Genomic DNA, 27,668 nt, shown 5'->3' with positions numbered 1-27,668 from the left:
AGGCCTGGTTTTGACATTGTACCATCATGTATGTTAGGATCGGCGCTACAGTTTGCCATTCGTCCGTCATGTATGTAAGGATCAGCACTGCAGTGTGCCATTCGTCCGTCATGTATGTAAGGATCAGCACTGCAGTGTGCCATTCGTCCGTCACGTATGTAAGGATCAGCACTGCAGTGTGCCATTTGTCCGTCATGTATGTAAGGATCAGCGCTGCAGTATGCCATTAGTCTGTCATGTATGTAAGGATCAGCGCTGCAGTTTGCCATTTGTCCGTCATGTATGTAAGGATCAGCGATGCAGTATGCCATTCATCCGTTGTGTATTTAAGGATCAGCACTGCAGTATGCCATTTAGTCTGTCGTATGTAAGGGTCAGCACTGCAGTATGCCATTCGTCTGTCCTGTATGTAAGGATCAGCACTGCAGTATGCCATTCGTCCGTCATGTATGTAAGGATCAGCGCTGCAGTATGCCATTCGTTCTTCGTGTATGTATGGATCAGCGCTGCAGTTTGCCATTCGTTCTTCGTGTATGTATGGATCAGCGCTGCAGTTTGCCATTCGTCCGTCATGTATGTATGAATCAGCGCTGCAGTATGCCATTCGTCCTTCATGTATGTAAGAATCAGCGCTGCAGTTTGCCATTCGTTCTTCGTGTATGTATGGATCAGAGCTGCAGTATGCCATTCATCCGTCATGTATGTATGGATCAGCACTGCAGCATGCCATTCGTCCGTCATGTATGTAAGGATCAGCGCTGCAGTATGCCATTCGTTCTTCGTGTATGTATGGATCAGCGCTGCAGTTTGCCATTCGTCCGTCATGTATGTAAGGATCAGCACTGCAGTATGCCATTTGTCCGTCATGTATGTAAGGATCAGCACTGCAGTTTGCCATTCGTCCGTCATGTATGTAAGGATCAGCACTGCAGTATGCCATTCATCCGTCATGTATGTATGGATCAGCACTGCAGCATGCCATTCGTCCGTCATGTATGTAAGGATCAGCACTGCAGCATGCCATTCGTCCGAATTGTATGCAAGGATCAGCACTGCAGCATGCCATTCGTCCGTCATGTATGTAAGGATCAGCACTGCAGTATGCCATTCGTCCATCATGTATGTAAGGATCAGCACTGCAGTATGCCATTCGTCTGTCCTGTATGTAAGGATCAGCACTGCAGTATGCCATTCGTCCGTCATGTATGTAAGGATCAGCGCTGCAGTATGCCATTCGTCCGTGATGTATGTAAGGATCAGCACTGCAGTTTGCCATTCGTTCTTCGTGTATGTATGGATCAGCGCTGCAGTTTGCCATTCGTTCTTCGTGTATGTATGGATCAGCGCTGCAGTTTGCCATTCGTCCGTCATGTATGTAAGGATCAGCACTGCAGTATGCCATTTGTCCGTCATGTATGTAAGGATCAGCGCTGCAGTTTGCCATTTGTCCTTCGTGTATGTAAGAATCCGCGCTGCAGTTTGCCATTCGTCCTTCGTGTATGTATGGATCAGAGCTGCAGTATGCCATTCGTCCGTCATGTATGTAAGGATCAGCACTGCAGTATGCCATTCGTCCGTCATGTATGTAATGTAAATTAAATGGAAATGAAAAATTATATTTATATAGCGCCAGACTACCCGGAAGCCTCGCAGCGCTTACACTGATTGCTAAGGCGGGCTACCAGAAGAAATTAACATGTTTTTGCGTACAGGTGTGTTTTCAGCGCTTTCCTGAAAGCCATCCTATTTGGGTTCCCTCTCGGGGCGAGGGGAAGGGAATTCCAGAGCCTTGCAGCCGTATGGGAGAAAGAGCGACCACCCCACCGTGCTTTGTTAATTTTTGTTGTGGTCGCTAGATGCAATGATCCGGAGCGAAGGGCTCTGGAGGGGACATAAGGCACAACTAAGGGGAACAGGATGGCAGGGCCAGTTCGATGGAAAATTTGTGCACAATGCACATGGCCTTAAACTGTACTTTTGCAGCCACTGGAAGCCAGTGCAGATCTTTTAAGGCATACTTGACTGACTGCCAACGAGGAATGTTGTACAGTAGTCGAGCGGCACAGTTTTGTGTAACCTGAAGCCTGTTGGTCACTGCTGCCGGGGCTCCCAGATATAAAGCATTTCCATAATCCAGGCGAGAGAGGATCAAGGCCTGAACCATGACCCTCCTCGCCTGGAGAGGAAGCAGAGGGAGCACTTTGCGGAGCATCTTCATAAGCCCTACACAGGTAGCAGCTGTTTTGGTGGCTTGAACCGAGAAGTCGAGCACTTTATCGAGCCAGATGCCCAGGCTCTTTATCTGAGGTTTAGAGGGAGGCGGGACACCGAGGCAGGTGGGCCAAATGGAGGCTAAAGGGGTAGGCGGGGAGTTGCCCAGAAGCATAATCTCCGTCTTCTCTCCGTTAAGTTTGAGACAGGAGAGTTGCATCCACTTAGCAACAGCCTCCAGACAAGGACCTAAGGTGTTGGACGATCCTTCCGTGTGGTCAAGAGAGACCGCCAGTTGGGTGTCGTCCGCGTAGGTGACAATACGCACACCAAAGGGTTGGACTATCCCTGCTAGAGGTTGCATGTAAACGTTAAAAAGAGTGGGGCTCAGGGAGGAGCCCTGAGGCACCCCACAGCTAAGAGGATGTTTGGGGGAGACTACCTCATCCTCAAACACCTGGAAGAAACGCTCATCCAGGAAGGAGGACAGCCACTCCAGTGCCGCGCCCGACACACCCAAACCCATTAGACGATGTAATAAAGTGGTATGGTTAACTGTGTCGAACGCGGCACTGAGATCGAGTAAGATGATGGCTGCCTTTCCTCCCCGGTCCAGCACGGCTCGGGTTTCCTCCGTCACCGCTATAAGGGCAGTTTCGGTCCCGTGCTGGGGGCGGAACCCTGTCTGAGAGGCACATAGCAGACCCCCTGATTCCAAGTAGTCTACTAAGATGGTATTGACATGCCTCTCAAGCAGTTTACTCATCCAGGGGAGTAAGGAGATTGGGCGGAAGTTGGCCAAGTTGTTCTGGTCCAGAGAGAGCTTTTTTAATAGGGCCTTGACCATCGCACACTTCCAAGGGGCAGGGACAGAATTAGTGGTGATGGACGCATTGAGAACATCCAGGATGACCGGACGGATAGCATCCAGGGCCTTGATAAGAATCCGCGGAGGTGCTGGGTCATTAGGGGATCCCGAAGTAACTTTGGAGATCATTTTATCTAGTATAAAGGAGTCTAAGGGAGGAAATTTGTCCAACATGCAAAGGGCAGTGGGGACAGGCTCAGTGGTGTTGGTAGATGCCCCAACGTCATTGCCACAAGTGAATGAGGAGTAGATGGTCTGGATCTTCTGAAAGAAGTAGGTGGCCAGGTTATTGCAACGGGATTGAGCGCCCACTGATGACAAACGCTCAGGAGCAGGAGAAATTAAAGATTTTGCTATTTTAAAAATTTCTTTGGGAGAGTTTACGGCTGAATTAATTTTAGAGTCATAGAATAAAGCTTGTGCAGATTTCATTTCATGTTTATAGAGCTTTATTGCGGCTCTATAGTCAGCTTTTCTTGAGAGCGAACGATCACTTCTCCATACTCTCTCCAGTTTGCGACAGGATTGCTTCATGAGCCTGAGAGCAGGGGAGTACCAGGGGGCGACCTTAGATCTTGTTATCAAGTCCAAGGATTTCTTTGGGAGGACTTGGTCAAGAGTACAAGTAATCCAGTTGTCAAAATTGGCACTGGCTGTGTTGGGATTGGTCACCTTCACAGGTGGATGTTCATTGAGAGCCAGTATCCACTTAGGAGACGGGAGCGAAACCCATTTCCTGCCCCAGCGTTTATCATGGCTCTGTAAGATGGGGCGAGTGCTTAGGGACCATACAAAGGGTATTAAAAAATGATCGGTCCAGGGTAAGGGAATGGGTGCCTCGACCGTAAGGTTATCTGGTTACTAAAAATATGATCAAGAAGATGTCCCTTGATGTGCGTCGGGAGGAACCCTTTCTGTCGCAGGTCAATAGCCAGGAGGTTCGAGCGAAGGCTGTTTGCTACTGAGTCAGAGGGATCATCTAAATGTAAATTTAGATCGCCCAGCACGGTAAAATTTGCCGAGGTAAGTACTAAATTGGCGGCTGTGTCTGTAATATTGGTGATGAAATTACCAAGGGTCCCAGGTGGTCGGTAGGCTAGCACCCCAGAAAATGTGGTGGTAGGGGAGAAATCGAGAGTGAAGTGTAAGCTCTCGCAGCCTGATGTTGTGGAAGGGGTGGTGCGACATCCATAATTATCTCTATAGATGATAGCCAGCCCCCCACCTCTCCCTATCTGGCGATCCAGTCGCTTGATGGTATAACCTGGGGGAGAGGCCCATACTGATGCAGGGTCGGTCTCAAGCTGAAGCCATGTCTCAGTTAAGAAGAGGGCATCAGGTTTGTGCTCCTCCATGAGCATAGCCAACTCGGTGTAGTGCTTCGGCAAGGACCGGCAATTGAGAAGGAACATCCTCCATTTATGCACGGGGGGGTTTCCTTAGCACAGGGGGGTGCATACCCCAATCACAAGTTGTACATCAGGCCACTTTATTTGTAGGAACAATCGAGTGTGAGCAGCGTGGATTGAAGGTAGGGCGCAGGGCGTACAAAGAGGGGGCGCTATAAGTAATGCGGTTTCCTACCATTGCGATGTAAGGATCATCACTGCAGTTTGCCATTCGTCCGTCATGTATGTAAGGATCAGCGCTGCAGTATGCCATTCGTTCTTCGTGTATGTATGGATCAGAGCTGCAGTATGGCATTCGTCCGTCATGTATGTAAGGATCAGCGCTGCAGTATGCCATTCGTTCTTCGTGTATGTATGGATCAGCGCTGCAGTTTGCCATTCGTTCTTCGTGTATGTATGGATCAGCGCTGCAGTTTGCCATTCGTCCGTCATGTATGTAAGGATCAGCACTGCAGTATGCCATTTGTCCGTCATGTATGTAAGGATCAGCACTGCAGTTTGCCATTCGTCCGTCATGTATGTAAAGATCAGCACTGCAGTTTGCCATTCGTCCTTCGTGTATGTAAGAATCCGCGCTGCAGTTTGCCATTCGTCCTTCGTGTATGTATGGATCAGAGCTGCAGTATGGCATTCGTCCGTCATGTATGTAAGGATCAGCACTGCAGTATGCCATTTGTCCGTCATGTATGTAATGAAAATGAAATGAAAATGAAAAATTATATTTATATAGCGCCAGACTACCCGGAGGCCTCGCAGCGCTTACACTGATTGCTAAGGCGGGCTACCAGAAGAAATTAACATGTTTTTGCGTACAGGTGTGTTTTCAGCGCTTTCCTGAAAGCCATCCTATTTGGGTTCCCTCTCGGGGCGAGGGTAAGGGAATTCCAGAGCCTTGCAGCCGTATGGGAGAAAGAGCGACCACCCCACCGTGCTTTGTTATTTTTATTGTGGTCGCTAGATGCAATGATCCGGAGCGAAGGGCTCTGGAGGGGACATAAGGCACAACTAAGGGGAACAGGATGGCAGGGCCAGTTCGATGGAAAGATTTGTGCACAATGCACATGGCCTTAAACTGTACTCTTGCAGCCACTGGAAGCCAGTGCAGATCTTTTAAGGCATACTTGACTGACTGCCAACAAGGAATGTTGTACAGTAGTCGAGCGGCACAGTTTTGTGTAACCTGAAGCCTGTTGGTCACTGCTGCCGGGGCTCCCAGATATAAAGCATTTCCATAATCCAGGCGAGAGAGGATCAAGGCCTGAACCATGACCCTCCTCGCCTGGAGAGGAAGCAGAGGGAGCACTTTGCGGAGCATCTTCATAAGCCCTACACAGGTAGCAGCTGTTTTGGTGGCTTGAACCGAGAAGTCGAGCACTTTATCGAGCCAGATGCCCAGGCTCTTTATCTGAGGTTTAGAGGGAGGGGGGACACCGAGGCAGGTGGGCCAAATGGAGGCTAAAGGGGTAGGCGGGGAGTTGCCCAGAAGCATAATCTCCGTCTTCTCTCCGTTAAGTTTGAGACAGGAGAGTTGCATCCACTTAGCAACAGCCTCCAGACAGGGACCTAAGGTGTTGGACGATCCTTCCGTGTGGTCAAGAGAGACCGCCAGTTGGGTGTCGTCCGCGTAGGTGACAATACGCACACCAAAGGGTTGGACTATCCCTGCTAGAGGTTGCATGTAAACGTTAAAAAGCGTGGGGCTCAGGGAGGAGCCCTGAGGCACCCCACAGCTAAGAGGATGTTTGGGGGAGACTACCTCATCCTCAAACACCTGGAAGAAACGCTCATCCAGGAAGGAGGACAGCCACTCCAGTGCCGCGCCCGACACACCCAAACCCATTAGACGATGTAATAAAGTGGTATGGTTAACTGTGTCGAACGCGGCACTGAGATCGAGTAAGATGATGGCTGCCTTTCCTCCCCGGTCCAGCACGGCTCGGGTTTCCTCCGTCACCGCTATAAGGGCAGTTTCGGTTCCGTGCTGGGGGCGGAACCCTGTCTGAGAGGCACATAGCATACCCCCTGATTCCAAGTAGTCTACTAAGATGGTATTGACATGCCTCTCAAGCAGTTTACTCATCCAGGGGAGTAAGGAGATTGGGCGGAAGTTGGCCAAGTTGTTCTGGTCCAGAGAGAGCTTTTTTAATAGGGCCTTGACCATCGCACACTTCCAAGGGGCAGGGACAGAATTAGTGGTGATGGATGCATTGAGAACATCCAGGATGACCGGACGGATAGCATCCAGGGCCTTGATAAGAATCCGCGGAGGTGCTGGGTCATTAGGGGATCCCGAAGTAACTTTGGAGATCATTTTATAAAGTATAAAGGAGTCTAAGGGAGGAAATTTGTCCAACGTGCAAAGGGCAGTGGGGACAGGCTCAGTGGTGTTGGTAGATGCCCCAACGTCATTGCCACAAGTGAATGAGGAGTAGATGGTCTGGATCTTCTGAAAGAAGTAGGTGGCCAGGTTATTGCAACGGGATTGAGCGCCCACTGATGACAAACGCTCAGGAGCAGGAGAAATTAAAGATTTTGCTATTTTAAAAATTTCTTTGGGAGAGTTTACGGCTGAATTAATTTTAGAGTCATAGAATAAAGCTTGTGCAGATTTCATTTCATGTTTTTTTTTTTTTTTTTTTTTTTGGTGCAAAACATTTATTGAGCACTGTCAGGAGTACACAGCGTCTCGCCAACAACCCGGAGGCCGGCTGCTATCAATGCACATATAAAGAGCAAGGACTGACAATGGTACATGGATGGGTGTGAATATAATCGCGACATTCAATAGCATCCAAATGACAAGTGCAGCTTCTATACAGTAAAATCAATGTGTCTTGCTTTTTTAGAAACCAAGTGTCAACATTAACATGTGCAGGGTCTAGGTGAACCCAGGGGGGGGGGGGGGGGCGCATACCGTGTGTGCGAGCGGGTATATCAGGCCGTGGGAGGAACGCAGCTGGCAAAGCCAAAAGCCCATAATTAAAATTAATGGCGGGCGTCAGTGTCATAGGTGGTAGGTCGGTAATCACCTGAGTGGCAATGTGGGAGTGAGAGCGACCAGTGAGAACCTAGAAATGGGGAGGCAGGGGAGAGAGAGGGGGGGGGGGGAAGAGAGAGGGGGGGGGATGAGAGAGAGGGGGGGGGAAGCAGGGGGGGGAAGGGGGGAGCGGGGGGGGGAGGGGGGGAGCAGGGGGGGGGGGGCCAGGACATCCAGCCCGACATGCAGGCCTAGGACTGTAAATGCAGGGCCATAAAGCGGCACTGTAGTGTTACACTATCCCAACATCAAGCGCTGTCATCTTCCAGTGGGTCAGTTATCAAATAACATTGCAATGGGGCCCAAATATCAGTAGGCCTGGAAGTGGGTGGCAACAGCTCGGAGTAAGTATGCAATTGTTCCTGGCAGTACACCATGTTGCTCATCCAATCCTTAAACTTGGGCGCTCTCCCTCTCCCCCATCTACAGGCCACCCTGCGTTTAGCCAGAAGCATAGCCAGTGCCACAAATTTGCGGTGAGCCGCCTGGAGTGGAGCAACATACCCCAGAAGGGCCAGCAATGGGGACGGACTTATCGTCTCATGTATCATTGTAGACAGTGCTTGAAATACCTGGGTCCAGTATCTGCTCACCTCGGCACACCCCCATGCAAGGTGAAGGAAGTCAGCCCCAGGATCCCCACACCTGTCACACGTGTCTGTAGGCCGTAGCTGAAATCTGTGTAAGCGCGCTGGAGTATAGTACAGTCTGTGTAGGAATTTATAGTGAATTATCCTAGAACGGCTATTGGAGGATATGCGCTCGGTCTGTTGCGTGCAAAAGTCCCATTGTGCATCCGTAAGAGTCAAGGCTAAGTCTTGATCCCATTTGTGCCTAGCCGGTAGAGCAGTGTAGGTCGTGTTATCGCGGACAGATTTATAGAGTGTGGACACCAGTTTATTGGGATTGTCGCGAAGCAGCATGTTTTGTAGAGGAAGAAGCACCGGCGGCTCACAGGGGAAGTCAGGTGTGATGGCTTGCAGTCCGTGTCTGAGCCTTATATAATAAAACAGGTCTAGGGGTGTCGGCTGAATGCTCTCGTATAATTGGTCCTTAGTACGGAAGGTGCCATCACGATACAAGTCTCCCCATGTAGTGACATGTATGCTTTTCAGCAGTTTTTGAAAACCAACTTCCTGCAGGAGCGGGAGCTGTGGGTGGTAGGTCAGTGGTAATAGCGGAGCATACAGGAATTGTGACTTAAGCCGCACAGTAATGGATTTCCAGGCCGTGACCGTGCTAGACACCGTGGTGGGAGTCTTGTCTCTGCCTTCAATTTGGGAATGGAGCGCGCCTTCAATGGGAGTCGGGTGGGCCAACCAGTGTTCAGCCGCCAATTGAGGCATATATCTCTGCTGATGCACCCAAAAGTATGCGTAGTGGGCTTGAGCAGCTTGATAATAAAGCTCAAAATCAGGAATACCGAAGCCTCCCTGCGAGAATGGTCGAACTAGGATCTCCCATTTGAGTCTAGGTGTCTTCCCACCCCACACCAGTCGGAGCAACTCCGAGCGGAGTAGTCGGAAGAAATGGGGCCCGGGGTGATACGGAATGTTCATAAAGAGGTACAAAAGTTGAGGGAGTATTACCATCTTAACTAATGAGGCCCGCCCGGCCATGGAAAGGGGGAGTGATATCCATCTGGATATACTGTCACGGATCTTGTCCATCACCGTGCCATAATTAGCACGGATCAGCTCTTCTCTACCCTTCTCCACATGTATACCCAGGTATTCAAAGTCCCCTGTACACCAGGCAAGCGGGAATTCTAGCGGAAATTGACTTGTGGAGGCTGTAAGGGGAAAGACACACGACTTACTCCAGTTAATTTGGATTCCCGAAAAGGCACCAAACCGTATAAATTCCCGGAGTACGGGATGAAGGTTATGGCTGGGATGGCGGACATAAAGGGTGATATCATCGGCATACATAGAGACGAGTATTTGTCTCTGAAAACAGCGTAGAGCACTGTCCCGATGATGTTGCCGCAGTTTAGCAGCTAGGGGTTCAGTGGCTATAGCAAATAAGAGTGGGGACAGGGGGCAACCCTGCCTTGTCCCCCTGGAGATCGGGAATTCCGAAGACAATTTCCCATTGATGAGGACTCTGGCCACAGGACGCGTATACAACAGTCTAATCCAAGAAATAAAGATAAGCGGGAATCCCATTCGCTCCAGAACTTTGAACACATAGTCCCATTCGAGCGAGTCGAAGCCTTGGTGGCGTCTAAAAAAACGGCAGCCATTGGCAGATCTTCGTGGATGGAGTCATAGACCGAAAAAAAGGTACGAAGATTATGTGACGTCGCCCTGCCAGGGACAAAACCGGCTTGGTCCGGTAGTATCAGGTCAGGGAGGAGGAGGCTGATGCGTGTTGCAACCAATTTCGCAAGAATTTTCACGTCACAATTCAATAGGGACAACGGTCTATAGGAGTCGCAGCTAGCAGCAGATTTACCTGGCTTGAGCAGGGATGTAATGAGGGCAATTCTCATGGAGGCAGGGAGATGACCCACCTCTAGCGCATCCTCATAAACCTCCTGCAGCACTGGCGCCATGAATTCAATAAATGTTTTGTAAAATTCAATAGGGATGCCATCCAGCCCGGTGGCCTTGCCCGATTTCATACTCATGATAGCCTCTCTGACCTCATCCAATTCAAACGGAGCGCTCAAAAAGGCTCTCTGCGCATCACTCAGCCATCCTAAAGAGACATCCGCTAAATAGTCGTCTAGTGTGATTTTGCCAGTCCCGGTAGAGGAGTATAGCGCACCATAGTGTCTCACAAATTCGTTCAGGATTTGTGTGGTGTCCCTGAGCACCAGCCCCTCAGCTGTGTCTAGTTCCAGTATAACAGTTGGTGAACGCATTAGCCTAACCGTCGCCGCCAGGGCCTTCCCAGGTCTCTCACCCTCTCCATAGCGCCTGGCCACCCAGTATTTGTTCCTGAATTTTACCTCGCGAGCAGCCTCCTCAGAGTACTCCGACAATTTGTCACGTATGGTAGCGAGGGTTGCATTGTCAGGGCCAGCCCTGAGGCGGTCTTCTGCGCTACGTAGGTCAGCTTCTAGACCGCGTAATCTATTCAGTATGCTCTTGAGCACCCCGGAGCCCTTTGAAATACATAAGCCCCGGAGTGTGGCCTTAAAGGCGTCCCATATGGTTTCAACGTCCTGGACCGAGTCCTTATTGCGTTTAAAGAAATCCAGACATTAATCCCGGAGTTCTTCCTGAAAGGCCGAGTCTAATAACATAGAGGGCTGCATACGCCATGCCGTCACTGGGGGGCCCAGCTCAGAGCCGGACAATGCAATAAGAACGGGGGAGTGGTCGGAATATGTTCTGGGGAGGTGCGACGCGTGAACCAGTGAAGTGTACAGATGGGAGGTCAGGAGGAAATAGTCGAGTCGCGCCCACGATTTAGCTTGCGCTGTAAAATGTGTACCTTCCCTGCTAGACCCGCAGTATGAACGCCAAGCGTCTATGAGATTGTTACCGGTCATGGTAGCTCGAAGGACTTCTCGCCCGTTGGTGTAATGGTGGGGGGCGGGGTGTGACCTATCCAGAGGTGGGTGCAGGGTTGTATTGAAATCCCCCCCCCATATGAGGTGTTGTGGTCCCGTCTCTACTATTGCAGCCCATAAAGCAGTGAAGAACTGTGGGTCATCCACGTTAGGTCCATAACAACATGCTAGCGTCACCGTCATGTGCCCCAGTCTGCCCCATAATAAACAATACCGCCCCTGGGGGTCAGCCATGGATCCAGCAAGCCGAAACGGTGCAGACTTCTTAACCAGAATGGCCGTACCTCGTGCATATGAGGAGTAATTAGCGAAGACCCTGTGGGAGGCCCATCTACTTCCAAAGGAGTGTGACCTGTGGGGTGCAAAGTGCGTTTCCTGCAGGAAAGCAATGTGGACGTTATGGCGATCAAGGTAACTTAATACTTGTCGTCTCTTCCTATGGTCTCCCAGCCCCCTCACATTCCAAGTAATCACATTCAAACGTGTGTCCCCCATGTAGAAGTGCGAAACAATGAATACAGGATTAAGGCAAGTAAAACGGTCAGGTCTCCATGAACAATAAACAGGCCATCACCCAGGCGAATCGGCCCAGTGACATGCAGAAGGATCAGGGAGCGGAGCACTGAAGGAGCGCCCCCACCACCTGTGACATGTCTTAACCACAGACAACGCTCAACACAACCATCCCGCCCCCATGTCTCCCAGCCCCCAATAAGGAGCCCTCCACAGGGCAGAGAGGTGAGTTCAAACCCCAACATGCACATGTTATAACCAAAACCCCAACAGAAATCTAGACATACCCCCCTACCCACCGCCCCTCCAAGAGCCCCAACAAAAGGACCCAACCCAAAGAAAGAAAAACATTGCACAGTAGTCAACCAGATACAGCAAAACATTCCGGCTCTTCTAAAGGGAGCCATATCACGCTCAGTACACATCCACACCATCAGATAAACCATCCACCACCCCCCACCCACTGAAGCATCCCCAACTCACCAGTGCCCCAGGCCCACCCCCCACCCACGTAGCAAAACGATGCTAGGAAACAATAAACAAGTAAGAACCAAAGTCAATGTCATTGGGGAACACCCAGTAGGGGTCATCCGAGGCGCACGTTACACCACCCCCAGTCCTCCCACTCCGTACAAGTCCACCCGTGGGGCCTCCATCCGGAGCAGAGAGGAAGTAAGGGGGGCGGGTGCCCGGCATACATTACCACCTGCAGTCCATCACCCGTCCATGGCACCCCGGGGGCATCCGCCGCCACCGCAGAGCAGGATGAGACCCCCCTTGCGAAGAGGGGAGCGAGGATGACCCAGTTGTGCACAGGATCAAGCACCATAGGGAGCCGGCCAGTGATTATTCGGGATCAGATGCATGCAAGTCCTCAGCATCCGCAGGTTTCCTGTGTCGTTTAGGCAAAGTCTTAAGGTAGTCCTCGACTTGTTGTGGGTTGAGAAAGAATTGCTGTGTACCTTGGTGGGTGACCTGCAGCTTGGCCGGGTATAAGAGAGCATAGTCGATGTTCAGGTCCCGAAGTTTCCTCTTGACCGCAAGGAATTTCCGCCGTTGCTCCTGAACCACCGGGGTAAAGTCAGGGTAAATGGAGAAAGGCACACCATCATATGTTAGATTCTGGTTCGCTCGGGCTTCCCGGAGGGCCGCATCACGATCCCGGTAGTTGAGCAGGCGTGCTATTATGGGTCGCGGCGGGGCACCAGGTTTGGGCTGGGGTCCAAGAGAGCGATGGGCACGTTCCACTATAAATTGATTAGAAAGAGCTTCTGCCCCCACTGCCGCCGTAAGCAGTCTCTCTATATACAACTCCATCCTCCCCGTGTTGGTCGACTCCAGAATGCCCGTGACGCGAATGTTGTTCCGCCGACTTCTAGCCTCCAACTCCTCATTCTTGGCGGCAATCACTCTCAACACATTGTCCATTCTAGCAAGGCGGAAGTCATGTGCCGCGGTGGTGTCATCATTGTCTGAAATTCTGCGCTCCACCTCAGTGATGCGTTCCTCATGCACATCCATCTTTTGGACTATCCCGTCCATTCGAGATGAGAGACCATCCACTTTGTCAACCACCGTTGCAAAGCCCTGGCGCATCTCCTGCAGTATGGTGGCTATATCTGGGGTCGGTGGGCCGATGTCGAGGCCTCCGTGACCGGGCTCCGGGGCTGTATCGCGTCTCCTGTGTGTCGCGACGTCTTCTTCTGCGACGCAGGCTCAAACTGCAGCCTGGGTTGGCGACTGTCCGGCTTCCCCATGTTGACAACGTGGAATATGAAGCTTCTGCGTCTAGGCGCTACTCGCACCGCAGACTGAGAGACGTGAGTGAAGGAGTTAGTATCTCCACACCACTAATTGTCGTGTAGTGGCGTATCCGCAGCAAGCGAGGCGTCAGGCAGCGGGGGAAGCGCAGGGGAGGTATGGAGAGAGGCCCTCTGTGAAAGAGCGGATAGATCAGCAAAGGATCGGTCCCCAAGGGACAGGTGCGAGAAGACCAGCTAAAGTCGCAGCGCCTCGAGGTCCCAGCCAGGAGTACTAAGTTGTAGGGGTCTCCAGCTCAGCAGTATCACAGCAGGAATCAGGGCCACAGGCTGTGAAGGGCACCGTCTATGGCCAGGTCGCCAGAAGCCCCAGGCTCTCCGTAGGCGGGCGCCGCCAGTCCAATATGGCGCCAGTAGATTTCTCCTATCACCGCAGCGGTGGGGCTCTCAGTGTAGCGAAACCGGCGGGGGCACCGCACCTCCTTCGCCCCCGTTGCGCAAGTAATGCGCTCTGCACGTACCTCCAAAGTGGGCACCAGAGCCCGGCCCCACCTCTGGTACAGGCCGCGCCTCTCGCTGTGCTCTAGAGGCCCACTCGCCTCGTGGCGAGCCTCGGGTCCGCGTAGATCCTGGAGCAGTCTGTTAGCTCCGCCGCGTCTAGTCACTTGTCAGCCGGGGGGGCTCCGCAGGCTGTAACTCCGGACTCCGAGGAGGTAGAGTCACCAAAGTTGCACCGAGTGTGCAGTGGCTTCAGCCGTGCCCCCGTGGGGATTTTCGGGCGGGTGGGAGCAGGGAAAGGAGGATAAATGACCGGATAGGTATGCCAGGCTGCTGGAGCCTCACGCAGGTGCGGCCATTCAGCAGTGCGCCCTCTAGCGCCCCCCATTTCATTTCATGTTTATAGAGCTTAGTCAGCTTTTCTTGAGAGTGAACGATCACTTCTCCATACTCTCTCCAGTTTGCGACAGGATTGCTTCGTGAGCCTGAGAACAGGGGAGTACCAGGGGGCGACCTTAGATCTTTTTATCAAGTCCAAGGATTTCTTTGGGAGGACTTGGTCAAGAGTACAAGTAATCCAGTTGTCAAAATTGGCACTGGCTGTGTTGGGATTGGTCACCTTCACAGGTGGATGTTCATTGAGAGCCAGTATCCACTTAGGAGACGGGAGCGAAGCCCATTTCCTGCCCCAGCGTTTATCATGGCTCTGTAAGATGGGGCGAGTGCTTAGGGACCATACAAAGGGTATTAAAAAATGATCGGTCCAGGGTAAGGGAATGGGTGCCTCGACCGTAAGGTTATCTGGTTACTAAAAATATGATCAAGAAGATGTCCCTTGATGTGCGTCGGGAGGAACCCTTTCTGTCGCAGGTCAATAGCCAGGAGGTTCGAGCGAAGGCTGTTTGCTACTGAGTCAGAGGGATCATCTAAATGTAAATTTAGATCGCCCAGCACGGTAAAATTTGCCGAGGTAAGTACTAAATTGGCGGCTGTGTCTGTAATATTGGTGATGAAATTACCAAGGGTCCCAGGTGGTCGGTAGGCTAGCACCCCAGAAAATGTGGTGGTAGGGGAGAAATCGAGAGTGAAGTGTAAGCTCTCGCAGCCTGATGTTGTGGAAGGGGTGGTGCGACATCCATAATTATCTCTATAGATGATAGCCAGCCCTCCACCTCTCCCTATCTGGCGATCCAGTCGCTTGATGGTATAACCTGGGGGAGAGGCCCATACTGATGCAGGGTCGGTCTCAAGCTGAAGCCATGTCTCAGTTAAGAAGAGGGCATCAGGTTTGTGCTCCTCCATGAGCATAGCCAACTCGGTGTAGTGCTTCGGCAAGGACCGGCAATTGAGAAGGAACATCCTCCATTTATGCACGGGGGGGTTTCCTTAGCACAGGGGGGTGCATACCCCAATCACAAGTTGTACATCAGGCCACTTTATTTGTAGGAACAATCGAGTGTGAGCAGCGTGGATTGAAGGTAGGGCGCAGGGCGTACAAAGAGGGGGCGCTATAAGTAATGCGGTTTCCTACCATTGCGATGTAAGGATCATCACTGCAGTTTGCCATTCGTCCGTCATGTATGTAAGGATCAGCGCTGCAGTATGCCATTCGTTCTTCGTGTATGTATGGATCAGCGCTGCAGTTTGCCATTCGTCCTTCGTGTATGTAAGAATCAGCACTGCAGTATGCCATTTGTCCGTCATGTATGTAAGGATCAGCCCTGCAGTTTGCCATTCGTCCTTCGTGTATGTAAGAATCAGCGCTGCAGTTTGCCATTCGTCCGTCATGTATGTAAGGATCAGCGCTGCAGTTTGCCATTCGTCCGTCATGTATGTAAGGAACAGCACTGCAGTATGCCATTTGTCCGTCATGTATGTAAGGATCAGCACTGCAGTTTGCCATTCGTCCTTCGTGTATGTAAGGATCAGCGCTGCAGTGTGCCATTCGTCCGTCATGTATGAAAGGATCAGCACTGCAGTTTGCCATTCGTCCGTCATGTATGTAAGGATCAGCGCTGCAGTATGCCATTCGTCCGTCTATGTAAGGATCACCACTGCAGTATGCCATTTGTCCGTCATGTATGTAAGGATCAGCGCTGCAGTTTGCCATTCGTCCTTCGTGTATGTAAGAATCAGCACTGCAGTATGCCATTCGTCCGTCATGTATGTAAGGATCAGCACTGCAGTTTGCCATTCGTCCGTCATGTATGTATGGATCAGAGCTGCAGTTTGCCATTCGTCCGTCATGTATGTATGGATCAGAGCTGCAGTATGCCATTTGTCCGTCATGTATGTAAGGATCAGCACTGCAGTTTGCCATTCGTGTATGTAAGGATCAGCGCTGCAGTGTGCCATTCGTCCGTCATGTATGAAAGGATCAGCACTGCAGTTTGCCATTTGTCCGTCATGTATGTAAGGATCAGCACTGCAGTTTGCCATTCGTCCTTTGTGTATGTAAGAATCAGCACTGCAGTATGCCATTCGTCCGTCATGTATGTAAGGATCAGCACTGCAGTGTGCCATTCGTCCGTCATATATGTGAGGATCAGCACTGCAGTGTGCCATTCGTCCGTCATGTATGTAAGGATCAGCACTGCAGTTTGCCATTCGTCCTTTGTGTATGTAAGAATCAGCACTGCAGTATGCCATTCGTCCGTCATGTATGTATGGATCAGCACTGCAGTTTGCCATTCGTCCGTCATGTATGTATGGATCAGCACTGCAGTTTGCCATTCATTAGCTGCTGAAATGCTTTTTCATGACTATTAAGACGTAAACAGTCCACGCCTCCAGTATTTTACTTTTGTTTTTCATAATTTCTCTTGTGTGACAATCCAGCAATGGGCAGACGGCGTATGTACATTAGCTCACTCGCCTTCACTGTATTTTCTATTAAATGTATAAAATGTTTACAATTGTCACCTTTAATCTATTAATTAGTGACGCACAGAAAAACAAAAAAGTACCACTTCTTCCACCCTTTATGCATTTTAAATCCTCATCCAGTTTAGTCTGTAATTTATGCCCGCGTTCTCCTTCCTGCTGCGTGGTCAGCCACTATCATGGGATGATTCTTTCCTCTTTCCTCCTGTGCCAAGCATTCTACAGGGTGGCGAAGAGCTGGACTTGGCCCTTTCAGTTTCTGCTACATAGTTGTAAAATAGCTAGCCTTTTAATGTAAGGCGCCAGATTTCACCTTGGAAGTTATAGAATGTTTTTTAAAATTGACTCTACCTGAAAAAGCCAATGACGCCTTCTCAGTTTTTAGGATTTCTGTTTGTTTATAATTATTTCAAGACCAGTTCCGCAAAAACAAACCTTGTGTTGGCCTTCATTTTGCAGCGATTGCAGTCAGAACTGCTATGCTATATTTAAGTATTTTTCCCAGATTGGTGTATATAGGTCTTAGTTTATAAGTAATCCTTAGAATATGCTGCCATTTTCTTTCCCAAGTATCTATCCTTTTACCTCACATTTCACTCGTCCAATCACGCTAAGAGGCATGCCAGGTGGAAATTTGAGAATTTCCACATCTACGGAATCTAAAGTCATTTTAATCCCGTCACCTCCCAAAGGGAAAGATAACGTTTAAATGCCCCTCGTACCCAGTTATCAATAGATTTCTAGTCTAATAGACGTGTTATGGGGCAGCGTCGCTTATTGTGCCTAGTTCTTGCTAAAATTCAAGATCCACTGTTATATGAATGTAATATATATGTTAATTGATCAGGTTGTGTTAAGTTTCTTAGTGGCGAGTTTCCTAAATGTGATTAGATGTTTCTAGTATTCCATCTTAATTACTTTTTTTTATAGTTTAAAACAGTTTTCTTCCTTTATAGTAATTGTTACCTTAATAGGCAGTTTCCTTCTTGTTGATTACTCCTCATTAAACACTTGCTCTGTCGGTAGCCGGTCTCCCATTGTCGCACTGCACAGTGCAGTAATTCCAGTATCTAGACTTGGGACTTAAATCATGAAACTGTAAACTATATGATATCGCAAGAAAAATCGCTGCCCCCAGGTCCACTATTAAGAATGGTCTTGGGAACCAGCAAAGGTATTCCTTCACCTCACAAAGCCATGCCTAGGAGAGTTATTTCTGCCACAGGCTCCATCTCTAGTTTGATGGAAGGCTGCTTTGTTTTCTATTGACTTGATCCTTTTTGATGAGCTTCATGGTTTTCCTGAATATAATGCAACAATTGCTTCATTTCTTTTGCAATTCCCAGGTTGTCTTATCATGGGATGGCAATCCAAACTTTATCAGCACCATAGCCTGCCTTTAATAGAATCCGACCGTTGACGTCCACATTCTCATTGAAGGGCTCTAACCTTCTTAATTTTTTGGCGTAGCACTCTTCATTGGGTCGGACTATCTCGGTGCCCAAGCACCCTTTGTTTCAATGTAATTGTCTTTGTACTCATTTAGAAGCTCTCTAAATTAAAAATCCATGACCTGTCTTTCTTCTAAGGCTCTTCCTCATTCTTTCAATAGATGTTTTTTTTGGCTGCAGATAATTGTATGTTTGTGGCATTCCGCCATCTAGAGTGGGCTCGAACATATATAGCTTGTTTTTCTTTGAACGATGTCTAAAACATAGATCATAACCGTACAAAACAAGTTAAAAAATAGAATACAAGTCTTTTTAAGTCCTGGGATCTAGGAACTATACCAATCAGTGGTATTGCTCATGGGCATCTGCTCCACTGTTAAATTTTTTCCGCCACCTAGTTCAGACGTGTTTTCGTGAGCTCTGGTTTGACACTGTGCAGTGTTCCCGCCAGTCCCTCTGATCCATTCCTTCTTTGGTTCTAAAAAACAATAGTGCGTTTGCCGGTTGTCAATAGTTGTGTTCCGTTCGACTACATGTTGATTGCATACCTCTCGACTCCCACCGTCCAGGTCAAGAAGGTCTTTGTGATGGAAAGTTCTCCATTTCGATTCTGTCCTACTTGTTACACCAATTACCTAAAGTCCAACCTTCACGAAGTTTACAATCTCTTCTTGCCTCCTGATCACCGAGAACACCCCTGTTCAGTGTGTCTTGTGTTCTGTAACAAGCAGACCGTACGCAACTGACACGTTCGTCCTCTCAGCTCAGCCACCATGGCACACAGACGAGAAGCAGAAGACACTCCGGACATATTTGGAGAGCGTAAGGTGTCTGATATAGAACAATCAAGTGTTCTATGTGTTGAAATTTCTGACTGAGGTGGATATCGAACAAGGCTGAGCAGCCTCTGCCTGTCTAGCAGCAACAAGAGACTATAGTGAGTATTGATGCTCCCCATACTCGCCAACCAGAGGCGTCTGCCTTAAGTTCCCGTGCCCATGAGGCATCTGGTGTGCAACTACTTTCCACCCATGGTAGACACCTGCATTCCAAGAGGGACCTGACGCCCGCTCCACATTCAATGCCGAAATCCTCCGTGTAGCATAGAGCCTTGTTCAGCGCCCTGGTGCTGGATCTGAAGGTGCATCATCGAACACCCTCTAGGCTGAAAGGCATGGATTCAAGTATTTCAGACCCGAGACATCTTACATCGAAACATTCTGAGCCAAAGTTGAGTTTGGTGATGAGACCTGTCAAACATAACCATTCGGCATCGAGCTCGGCGCCCTCCGGTGGAAGATCATCTATCCCTACGAGGCCCTCTTCCACTGCTGCCTTCTCTGCTTCTTCCGAAGACTTTGAGCAGCCGATCCTACAGCGGCTTGAAGAACATCTGGATGCTCCGCAACATAGGATCTTGGCAAAGCCTCCACAGGTGCTGAAGGACCCTGCTCCTCATAAGAGGAAATTGACATGAGGAGGCCATCAACCCACCGACGCCTGTCCCTCCCAAGGGGCCTTAAAAGCACGACAGGGCGACCTCTCCTCTAATTCCTGTACATCCTGTATTACATTTAGTCACCACCGCACTCACTTAGGGGTTCTTCCCACTGCGGGGTGTGGTCAGTCCTAGACTCTTATTACTCGTATAACCCAAGTCATGACCTGCAAGGCTCAGACCCTTGGGATGATTACAATATTGAACCCTCTGCAGCCACAGGCAGATTTGCAACTTGCCAAGTTTTCCCCACCAGATGGCATTGCATATCATGAGGTTTGGCACAGGGCTGCCGCATTTCACAATGTTAAGCTCCATGTGCAGCAAGAAGAAAATGATTTCCTTGTGGAAGCGTTCTCCTCCATTCACAGCTCCCTCCAGTATCTCCCGATGCTAAAAGGGGTCCTCGAACCGACCACCTAGATTTGAGGAGCCTGTCAAGGCAAGGATTATCACTCTAGGGTAAGTAGGAAATATAAAGCCTCCCCTAGTGACGCTCCATATGTTTGTGGCCAGTTAATCTCTGGGCAATGCGCTATGAAGGAGTTGATCCCGCATATTTGCTTACTGTTCCACCTGTCCCACCATTTGTGGTAAGGAGGGTAAGGTGCTACGATGGTTAGTCAAGTGTTTCCATTGCCTTCTTAGGTAATCTACTATTAGCTGACATCTTCAAGGCAGCTACTTGGTCCACCCTTCATGCCTTTACTCGTCACTCCTGTGTTGACGTCCTGGTAGACAACAAGCTAGAGTTGGCCAGGCTGTCTTGTGCACTCTCTTTTGGTCTTCTGCAACATCCGCAGGCTAAGTCAACACTTTTGGGAGGACTGCTTTACAGTCTATGCACAGTATTTATATCTACAGACACACACGTGACAAATGGAAAATGGTACTTGTAGGCATCTTTTTGTGTCTTGTAGTGCTGTAGATTCACATGCGCCCAGTCTCCTCCCCTTTTGCCATAGGTTGTTGCAGAAATGTTCTCCTTTCCTTAAGTTAGCTTTAGTTTGACACTTGGCATGGTTATACTTTCCTTTTTTTTCTATGCTCTATTTCTAATCTTGCCTAACGTACAGGAATAAACATTCAAACAATCCAATTCCAATGTGCAATACCAATGACAGGTGGAGTCACTGGGTCCACATGTCTGAATTAATTAGAAACAAAACTAGTTGTACACGTCCGAGCCCAACACTAGATGGCGGAAGAATGCACAGCATTTGAATCTACAGCCACAAACAGATGCTCCCAGAGGCTCAGCATCCACTGGAGTACTTGACCAGTGTGTTTTATCGACTTCGATCAGTTACATCGATCATAAACACTCGCGATTTTCTCAGCCCCTGCTTGGTATTCATCAGTTGTGACTCTGCCAGATGTTCCAAAGATGTACAACTTGTCCTGGCACTGTTCATGCAATGCTCACTTTGACTCTGTGTTGCATGCAGCACAGATGTTCCTTGATGCTCCCACAAGTAGTGTGGTTTAGCCAATGGTTGGGCCTGTCCCTCTGTTGGATGTACTCTTGGCACTTTGTAAACACCTCACGAGGACTCCAGTGTTTTTGCTTGTGCCCCATGGATGCCTCGTCAAATTGCCAGTTCGGCTCTCAGAGCCTCCAAGTCTACCATACATCGCGAGATTTGAACGCCATTCCTAAGATCTCTTCTTCAGTACATATGCGAGTTACGGTTTGCAGCCATATCCGTTCTGAATGTGACGCAGGGTACCATTACTAGAGTCCTCTGATTTTCCCCTTGTAAACATCTGTGCCTCTACTACATGGATCTGTTTGTTCATATTTTTACCACTATTGTGTGACCTGCTTTAAATGCCCACTTCCGTGCTTGACTGTATCTGCTGCAGGGCTATGTTTGGCCTGTATCTGATTCTCACAATTACATTTAACTGTCTGTTCTTACCTCTTCTGTCAATGGTGGTCTTTTTTTCTTGGGAAAACCTTACTTTAGTGTGTTTTTGGTTTAGTGACTGGTGTGATGGGGAGTGGTCGTCGAGGTAATGACCGGATCACTGACTGACTGCTGGAAATCCTAGGTGCTCTAGTTATCTGTTGCCCCCACCCTTCCTTGAGGTTGGAAACCTTCACCTGGTACTGCTTTGGCCCATGCAACAGAACACCGAGACATGGCTCAGTGCTAATAAACGACATGAAAAGAGGTGTGCTACTTTAAAGGAGAAGGCTACACATCGATTCCTGAAGTAGTGTCTGAGACATATCAGAGATTACCAGCCCATCAGTAAGTGGTCTAGTCATAAACGCAAATGACTTTTCTTTAATCAGGCTTTTTATCTCTTTCATCAGATGACACATGTCAGAGATTGCAAGTGGCCGCAGGCAAGGAGGGACTCTTTCTTCCTCCGAGACAGATTAAGCTCGAAGGTGCCTGGACTGCATGGCGGGAGCCAAGTGCTGCAACAGCAGGTCAGTAGTAGCAGTCCTCCATTTAAACCTCCCTTCCGTCACGCCATATGAAGCAGTTACCTCACCAGTCTTCCTTTAGAACCAGCAGCGAGGAGTCGAGGTAAATAAACCTGTATCTTAGTTGCATCGGTTTCCTGCTTTCCTTTGATGTATTCCAGCTGGGGTTTAGCAGTAGAAGTTCCCACCCCCAGGGTGGGCTTGTTGCGCCATGCTACATGCAGTAGTATACCTGATGTTTAAATATTCTTCTAGTCCCTTTTCCCTTCTCCAATCACAGTGCATTCATTGTGGTCCCACAAGTTATGAATCCAGGCTCTCCTGAACTTTTGGATTGTTTTTGTTTGTTTTTGGAACACTGGTATGGCTTCAGACTGCCAAATGCCAGTACCTTATTAGTCTCTTGCAAGGACCTTTTAGCACGTTGCCGAGTGGCATTTATTGGTGTGGTGTCGTCTCAGCGAGAAGTGTGTTCATGATGTTACTGCTCTTGGTGACACACTAAAGTATACAATTTGATAGATGAATGCTTGAATTAATCTACGCCACGGATGATTCCTCTGGCTGCATCTCAATCCATTGTTTATTTTGCACACAGTGACACCTCATTTTGACCCAACCGATCGAAACCAGCCCTAGGTGCTTGTGTTCTGGTTCAGGGAGGACCTGGCCTGGCTTTTCCCATAAGGAGTGGGGTCAAGACTGATTTTCATATGGCTGGGTCTAAACTGAGGTGGCATGGTGGCAAAAGAACAATGCATTGGGATGCAGCCCGCTGATTGCCAGTTTCAGATTGATTCAGGCATTCCATTCAGCACATTGTCGTTTTTGCTTTTGCCGCCCTAATTGCACCAGGTATGCCCAGACATGGGCCCGAGCTCACGGTGCCTCTGGAACCAATCTATCTATACCTGACTGAAGAGCCCGAAGTAGGGCGAAACTGGTCCTGGTTGCTTGTGTTCCAGTTCAGGGAGGATCTGGCCGGACACTTCAGGCTGGACTGTTCCACGAGGAGCAGGGTCAAGACAGATTTGTGTATGGCTGGGTCCTAACTGAGATGGCATGGTGGGCAGAACAAAGATGGATTGGATGCGGCCCGAGCGATTGCCAGTGGCTGAGATTAATATAAGCATTCCATCCATCACCTTGTTGTTTTTGCATTTGCCTCCCTAAGTGTGCCAGGCATACCCAAACGTGGGCCCTGGGCTCACTGTGCCACTGGAATCAAGCTATACCTGGCTGAAGAGCCAGGGGGGACCAATGTTCCCCTAACTCTACGACTGGCTGTGAAAGGTGGGCTCACTCGAGGCGATCCTCTCCCACCTGCAGACTACAGTGGACCTCCTGCATTAGCTGGGGTTCACTATAACCATGCTGAAGTCACACCTGACTCCCACTCAGATATTCCCTGTGATCAGAGCTGTTCTGAGCACGGTGCAGTTTTGGGCCCATCCCCTCCCGAACGCCGAGTCCAGGATATTCAGACTATGATACTGATGTTTCTGCCTCTGTCCTGGATTTAGGTGAGACTAACTCAGAGGCTGCTGGGATTCATTGCCTCGTGAGTCCTGCTTGTGACTCATGCCTGCTGGCAAATGCGGGCACTGCAGTGGGATCTGAAGTTCCTGTGGGCACAGCATGAGGGGAATAGCTCCGAAATGATCCAGATCTCATGAAGAACTGCAAAAGATCTGCAGTGGTGGTTAACGGACCATAATTGGGTCAGCAGCATATCCCCCTTCCCTTCCCCAACTAGATCCCCTCGATACATCACTCCTGGGAGGGGGGTGGCCATCTGGGAGAGGTGGAGATCAGAGGCCTTTGGTCTCCAGCGGAATCCGGACTACACATCAAGCTTCTGGAGCTTTTGGTGATCTGGCTTGCATTGCAAGCTTTTCTACCCTCTATCAAGGGAAGGCTTTTACAGATGTTCACAGACAAAAGCACCACCATGTAGTACTGCAACACAAAATGCGGGATTTTGTGCCCTTTGTCAAGAGGCCCTGCATCTCTGGACATGGCTGGAACATCAGGGAATATCCCTGGTTCAACACCTGACAGCTCTCTTAGTTTTAGGGCGGACGAACTGAGCCGAAGATGCCTAGAGGAACACAAGTGGCGTTTCTATCTGGAGGTGATACAAGGTCTCGTTCAGCAGTGGAAAGAGCTTTGGTTAGATCTATTCACCACTGCTGAGAACGCAGTGTTAGCAGTTCTGCTCACGGGAGCTTCCAAGGTGGCTCTCGCTAGGAGATGCTTTTCTTCTCGAGTGGAGCTCAGGCCTCCTGTATTTATTTATTTATGCAATTTATAAAGTGCACAAATACCCATGGGTGTCTCTGCGCTGAGGACTGGAGCCAAGGGGGGTAAACACGAAGCTTTATTAATAAAAAAAAGCCAGGTCTTTAGTTGCTTCCTGAAGGTGAGCAGGGTTGGGCTGGTCTTGATGTGGGGGGAAGCTTGTTCCAGAGTTTAGTGGTGGCGAACAGAAAGGATCTGTCGCCCCAGGATGCTTTTTTTGTACGGGGGACAATGGGAAGATTAGCTGTGGAGGAACGTAGTTGTCTGGGGGGTTGTATGGGCAGAGGGATTGCGTGAGGAAGTCGGGTCCGATGGAATTAATAGCCTTGTATGTGATTCAAAGAGCCTTGAACTTGAATCTGCTTCTGACAGGCAGCCAGTGGAGTTGACTAAGCACATTAGAGATAGGTTTAAATGTGGGAGTGCCTGTCAGAAGCCTGGCCGCTGCATTTTGTACTAGTTGGAGTTTAAGAACTCTTTCTTGAGCATTAATGAATAGGCTATTACAATAATCTACTTTGGACATGACAAGTGTGCTGATTAGGGTCTTAGCGTCTGTAGATGGAAGGTATGGGAGAAGTTTCTTTATGATTTTGATGGTGTAGAAGGCTGAGGAAACTACTGCATTTGCGTGGTGCATAATGACAACCTGGAGTCGAAGATGACTCCAAGATTTCTCACTTTTGAGACTAGTGATGGAGGTGGTCCTAAGTCTGCTGGACACCAGAGAGGGGACCAGGCGGGTGAAAGATTGCCAAAGATCATCACCTCCGTCTTGCTGGAATTCAGTTTGAGGCAGTTGTTTGCCATCCAAGTGCTTATAGCAAGCATTCCCTGCTGAAAGTTGGCTGCCACCATAGCTCTGTCGTTGTGTAACGCCAACACTAGTTGGGTATCGTCGGCGTAAGATGTAAGGCCCAGTTTATAGGTTATAATGACCCTCGCCAGGTCCGACACATAAATATTAAACAAGGTCGGGCTTAGCAAGGATCCCTGAGGCACACTGCAAGGGAGGGTGAATGGGGGGGAGGTGAAATTGCCAAGCGTGACAGATTGATCGGTCGATTGAGAATGACGCAAGGAGGGCCCTAGCAATGTGGGAAATACCCAAGGCAGTGACACGGTCGATCAAGGTGGCATGGTCGACCTTGTCGAATGCAGCAGAAAGATCGAGCAGGCCGAGAACCGCAGCTCCTCCTGCATCAAGAATCGTTTTAATTTCGTCAGATGCTTTAATGAGAGCGGTTTCCGTGCTGTGTCCCTTTCTGAAGCCAAACTGGGTGTCATCTAGTGAGTGGTTTTCCTCAATGAAATGTGCCAATTGGGCGTTCATAACTTTCTCTGCGATTTTTGCTGGTAGGGGCAGACATGCGATAGGTCTGTAGCTAGTTCGATCAGCTGGATCAAGGTTGATCTTTTTGATAAGGGGCTTAATGACAGCCTTTTTTCCAAATGAGGGGTGTATGCCAGTTTTGAACATAGAGTTAAATATGTTGGCTAAATTGGATCCTATGATGTCAGGGGTAAGTTTAAGGGTGGCCAGAGGACATTTAATTGAGGAGATGTGATCAGGGGAGATTTGATTAAATTCCTCAAAGGAGGAGGGGAGGTGTGTGCTAATGGGGATAGCTTCCTGAGGAACGGGAGGCCTGTTGATTCGCTGTATGCCTTTCTGGCCATACCACTCCTGCCCAGAGTTCTCAAAAAGATCAGGAACGACTGGGTCCAAGTCATCCTTGTGGCTCCGGACTGGGCTTGGAGAGTTTGGTATCCTGAGCTATTGAGCATTGCCGTCATCCTCCGATCAGTCTATCCCTTCGGCAGGATCTTCTGTCGCAGGGGAGGGTTCTCCATCTGAACCTGTCCACACTCGCGTGAAGTTTGAGCAACAACAGGTGACCGCTTTTGACCTTCCGCCCTAAGTTTTCAATGTTATCTTGGCAGCCGAGCGTTCCTCCACCGAAACGGTACATGCCTGCCGCAGGGGCAAGCTTGTGGCATGGTGTTCAGAAAAAAAGTTTACCCTATTTCTGCTCCCCTCTCTCAGGTCCTTCTGTTTATCCTTTCCCTTGCCCGGCCTGGCTCTCCTGTGTGCACCTTAAAGTGCTATCTTTCTGCTATCTCAGCATTTCTGCAGTTGCCGGACCAGCAATCTCTCCTCAAATCCCCTATTGTTCATAGGTTCTTGAAAAGGTTTGTAACACGTTTCATCCTTCCCCGTTGATCGTGCCTCAGTGGGACCTTAATCTAGTCTTAACATTTTGGATGTTGGCTCCCTTTGACCGCCTGCACAGGCTCCTTACAATCAACTGCCTTACTGGTGGCAGTAACATCTGTCCGAAGAGTCCGTGAGCTTCAGGCTGTCATTCAAGCCTCTGCTCCTGAACATCTACCCAGACCAGCTGGTTCTTCGCTATAGAGCTTCCTTTCTGATGAAAGTTGTTACTCCTTCACCCTGCCTACTTTTTATGCTCTGCCACATCCCTCTAAAGAAGAGAGAGGTGGCTGACTGGTCCCAACAAGAGCATTGTTGTTCTGCCTTTACTGCACGAGAGACCTTTGAGTGAACGACCAACTCTTCGTGGGGTACGTTGGAGCGAAGAAGAGAGGCTGCGCAGAAGTTAACCATCTCCCATTAGATGGTGCTCTAAATTAAGGTCTGCTGTGCATTGGTCAAGAAACAACTCCCTGAGGGTTTGCATGCTCACTCCATCAAAGCTAAGGCTGCGACCACTGTGGTAGCACGTGGAGTTTCGGTCCTGGATATCTGGCAGGCAGCAACTTGGGCTTCTCTACACACATTCACAGAGCATTACTGTCTGAACACTCAGGTCTGTCAGGACGGGCACTTTGCTTGTTTGGTCCTGCAGCACTTTCCAGTGTGAAACAGTTTCGCAGACCTACCTTCGGGGTGGTATTGCTTGGGTATCTGTTATAAGGTAAGGGATTTGCAGCTAGTAGTCTGTATTGGATAAACGAGTTACTTACTTTTGATCATACCTTAACTTGCAGAGACTCTAGCTGCAGATTCCTTACCGACCCACCCATTTGCCTCGCTCTGCAGACGTATTACTAGGGACAGGGCTGTTTACATTTTAGGGTCTTAGTTTTCCATAGCAGTGGTCCGTGTTCTTCGTGGGTTCGTGCTCTTCACGTGGAATTTCGCAAAGAGAAACTGACGTCAGTGTGCCCTAGGGTAGCGCCTATATATGTACCGCGCATGTCACTTGCGGCAAGGACGACTTCATGTGGAGCCGAACAACGCCACCTACCGGC

The 27,668-nt window shown here is 49.4% G+C and overlaps 1 protein-coding gene across 6 annotated transcripts in view; it reads left to right on the top strand.

The window, feature by feature from the left end:
- Window positions 1-27,668, top strand: part of LOC144821594 (uncharacterized) — a 185,833-nt gene that overhangs the window by 117,734 nt on the left and 40,431 nt on the right. For 2 of the 6 annotated variants that reach the window (XM_078678814.1, XM_078678813.1), the window contains one exon: window positions 21,975-22,094. The exons of the other annotated variants lie outside the window; for them this stretch is intronic. In XM_078678814.1, coding sequence (XP_078534940.1) covers window positions 21,975-22,094 — 120 coding nt within the window. The remainder of the gene's footprint in view (window positions 1-21,974; window positions 22,095-27,668) is intronic. 6 annotated transcript variants of the gene reach the window in all.

This window comes from Lissotriton helveticus, chromosome 2_2, assembly GCF_964261635.1.
Source record: "Lissotriton helveticus chromosome 2_2, aLisHel1.1, whole genome shotgun sequence".
Taxonomy (NCBI): domain Eukaryota; kingdom Metazoa; phylum Chordata; class Amphibia; order Caudata; family Salamandridae; genus Lissotriton; species Lissotriton helveticus.
Note: the sequence above shows the minus strand (reverse complement) of the source record. Positions and strands in the feature narration are given on the sequence as shown.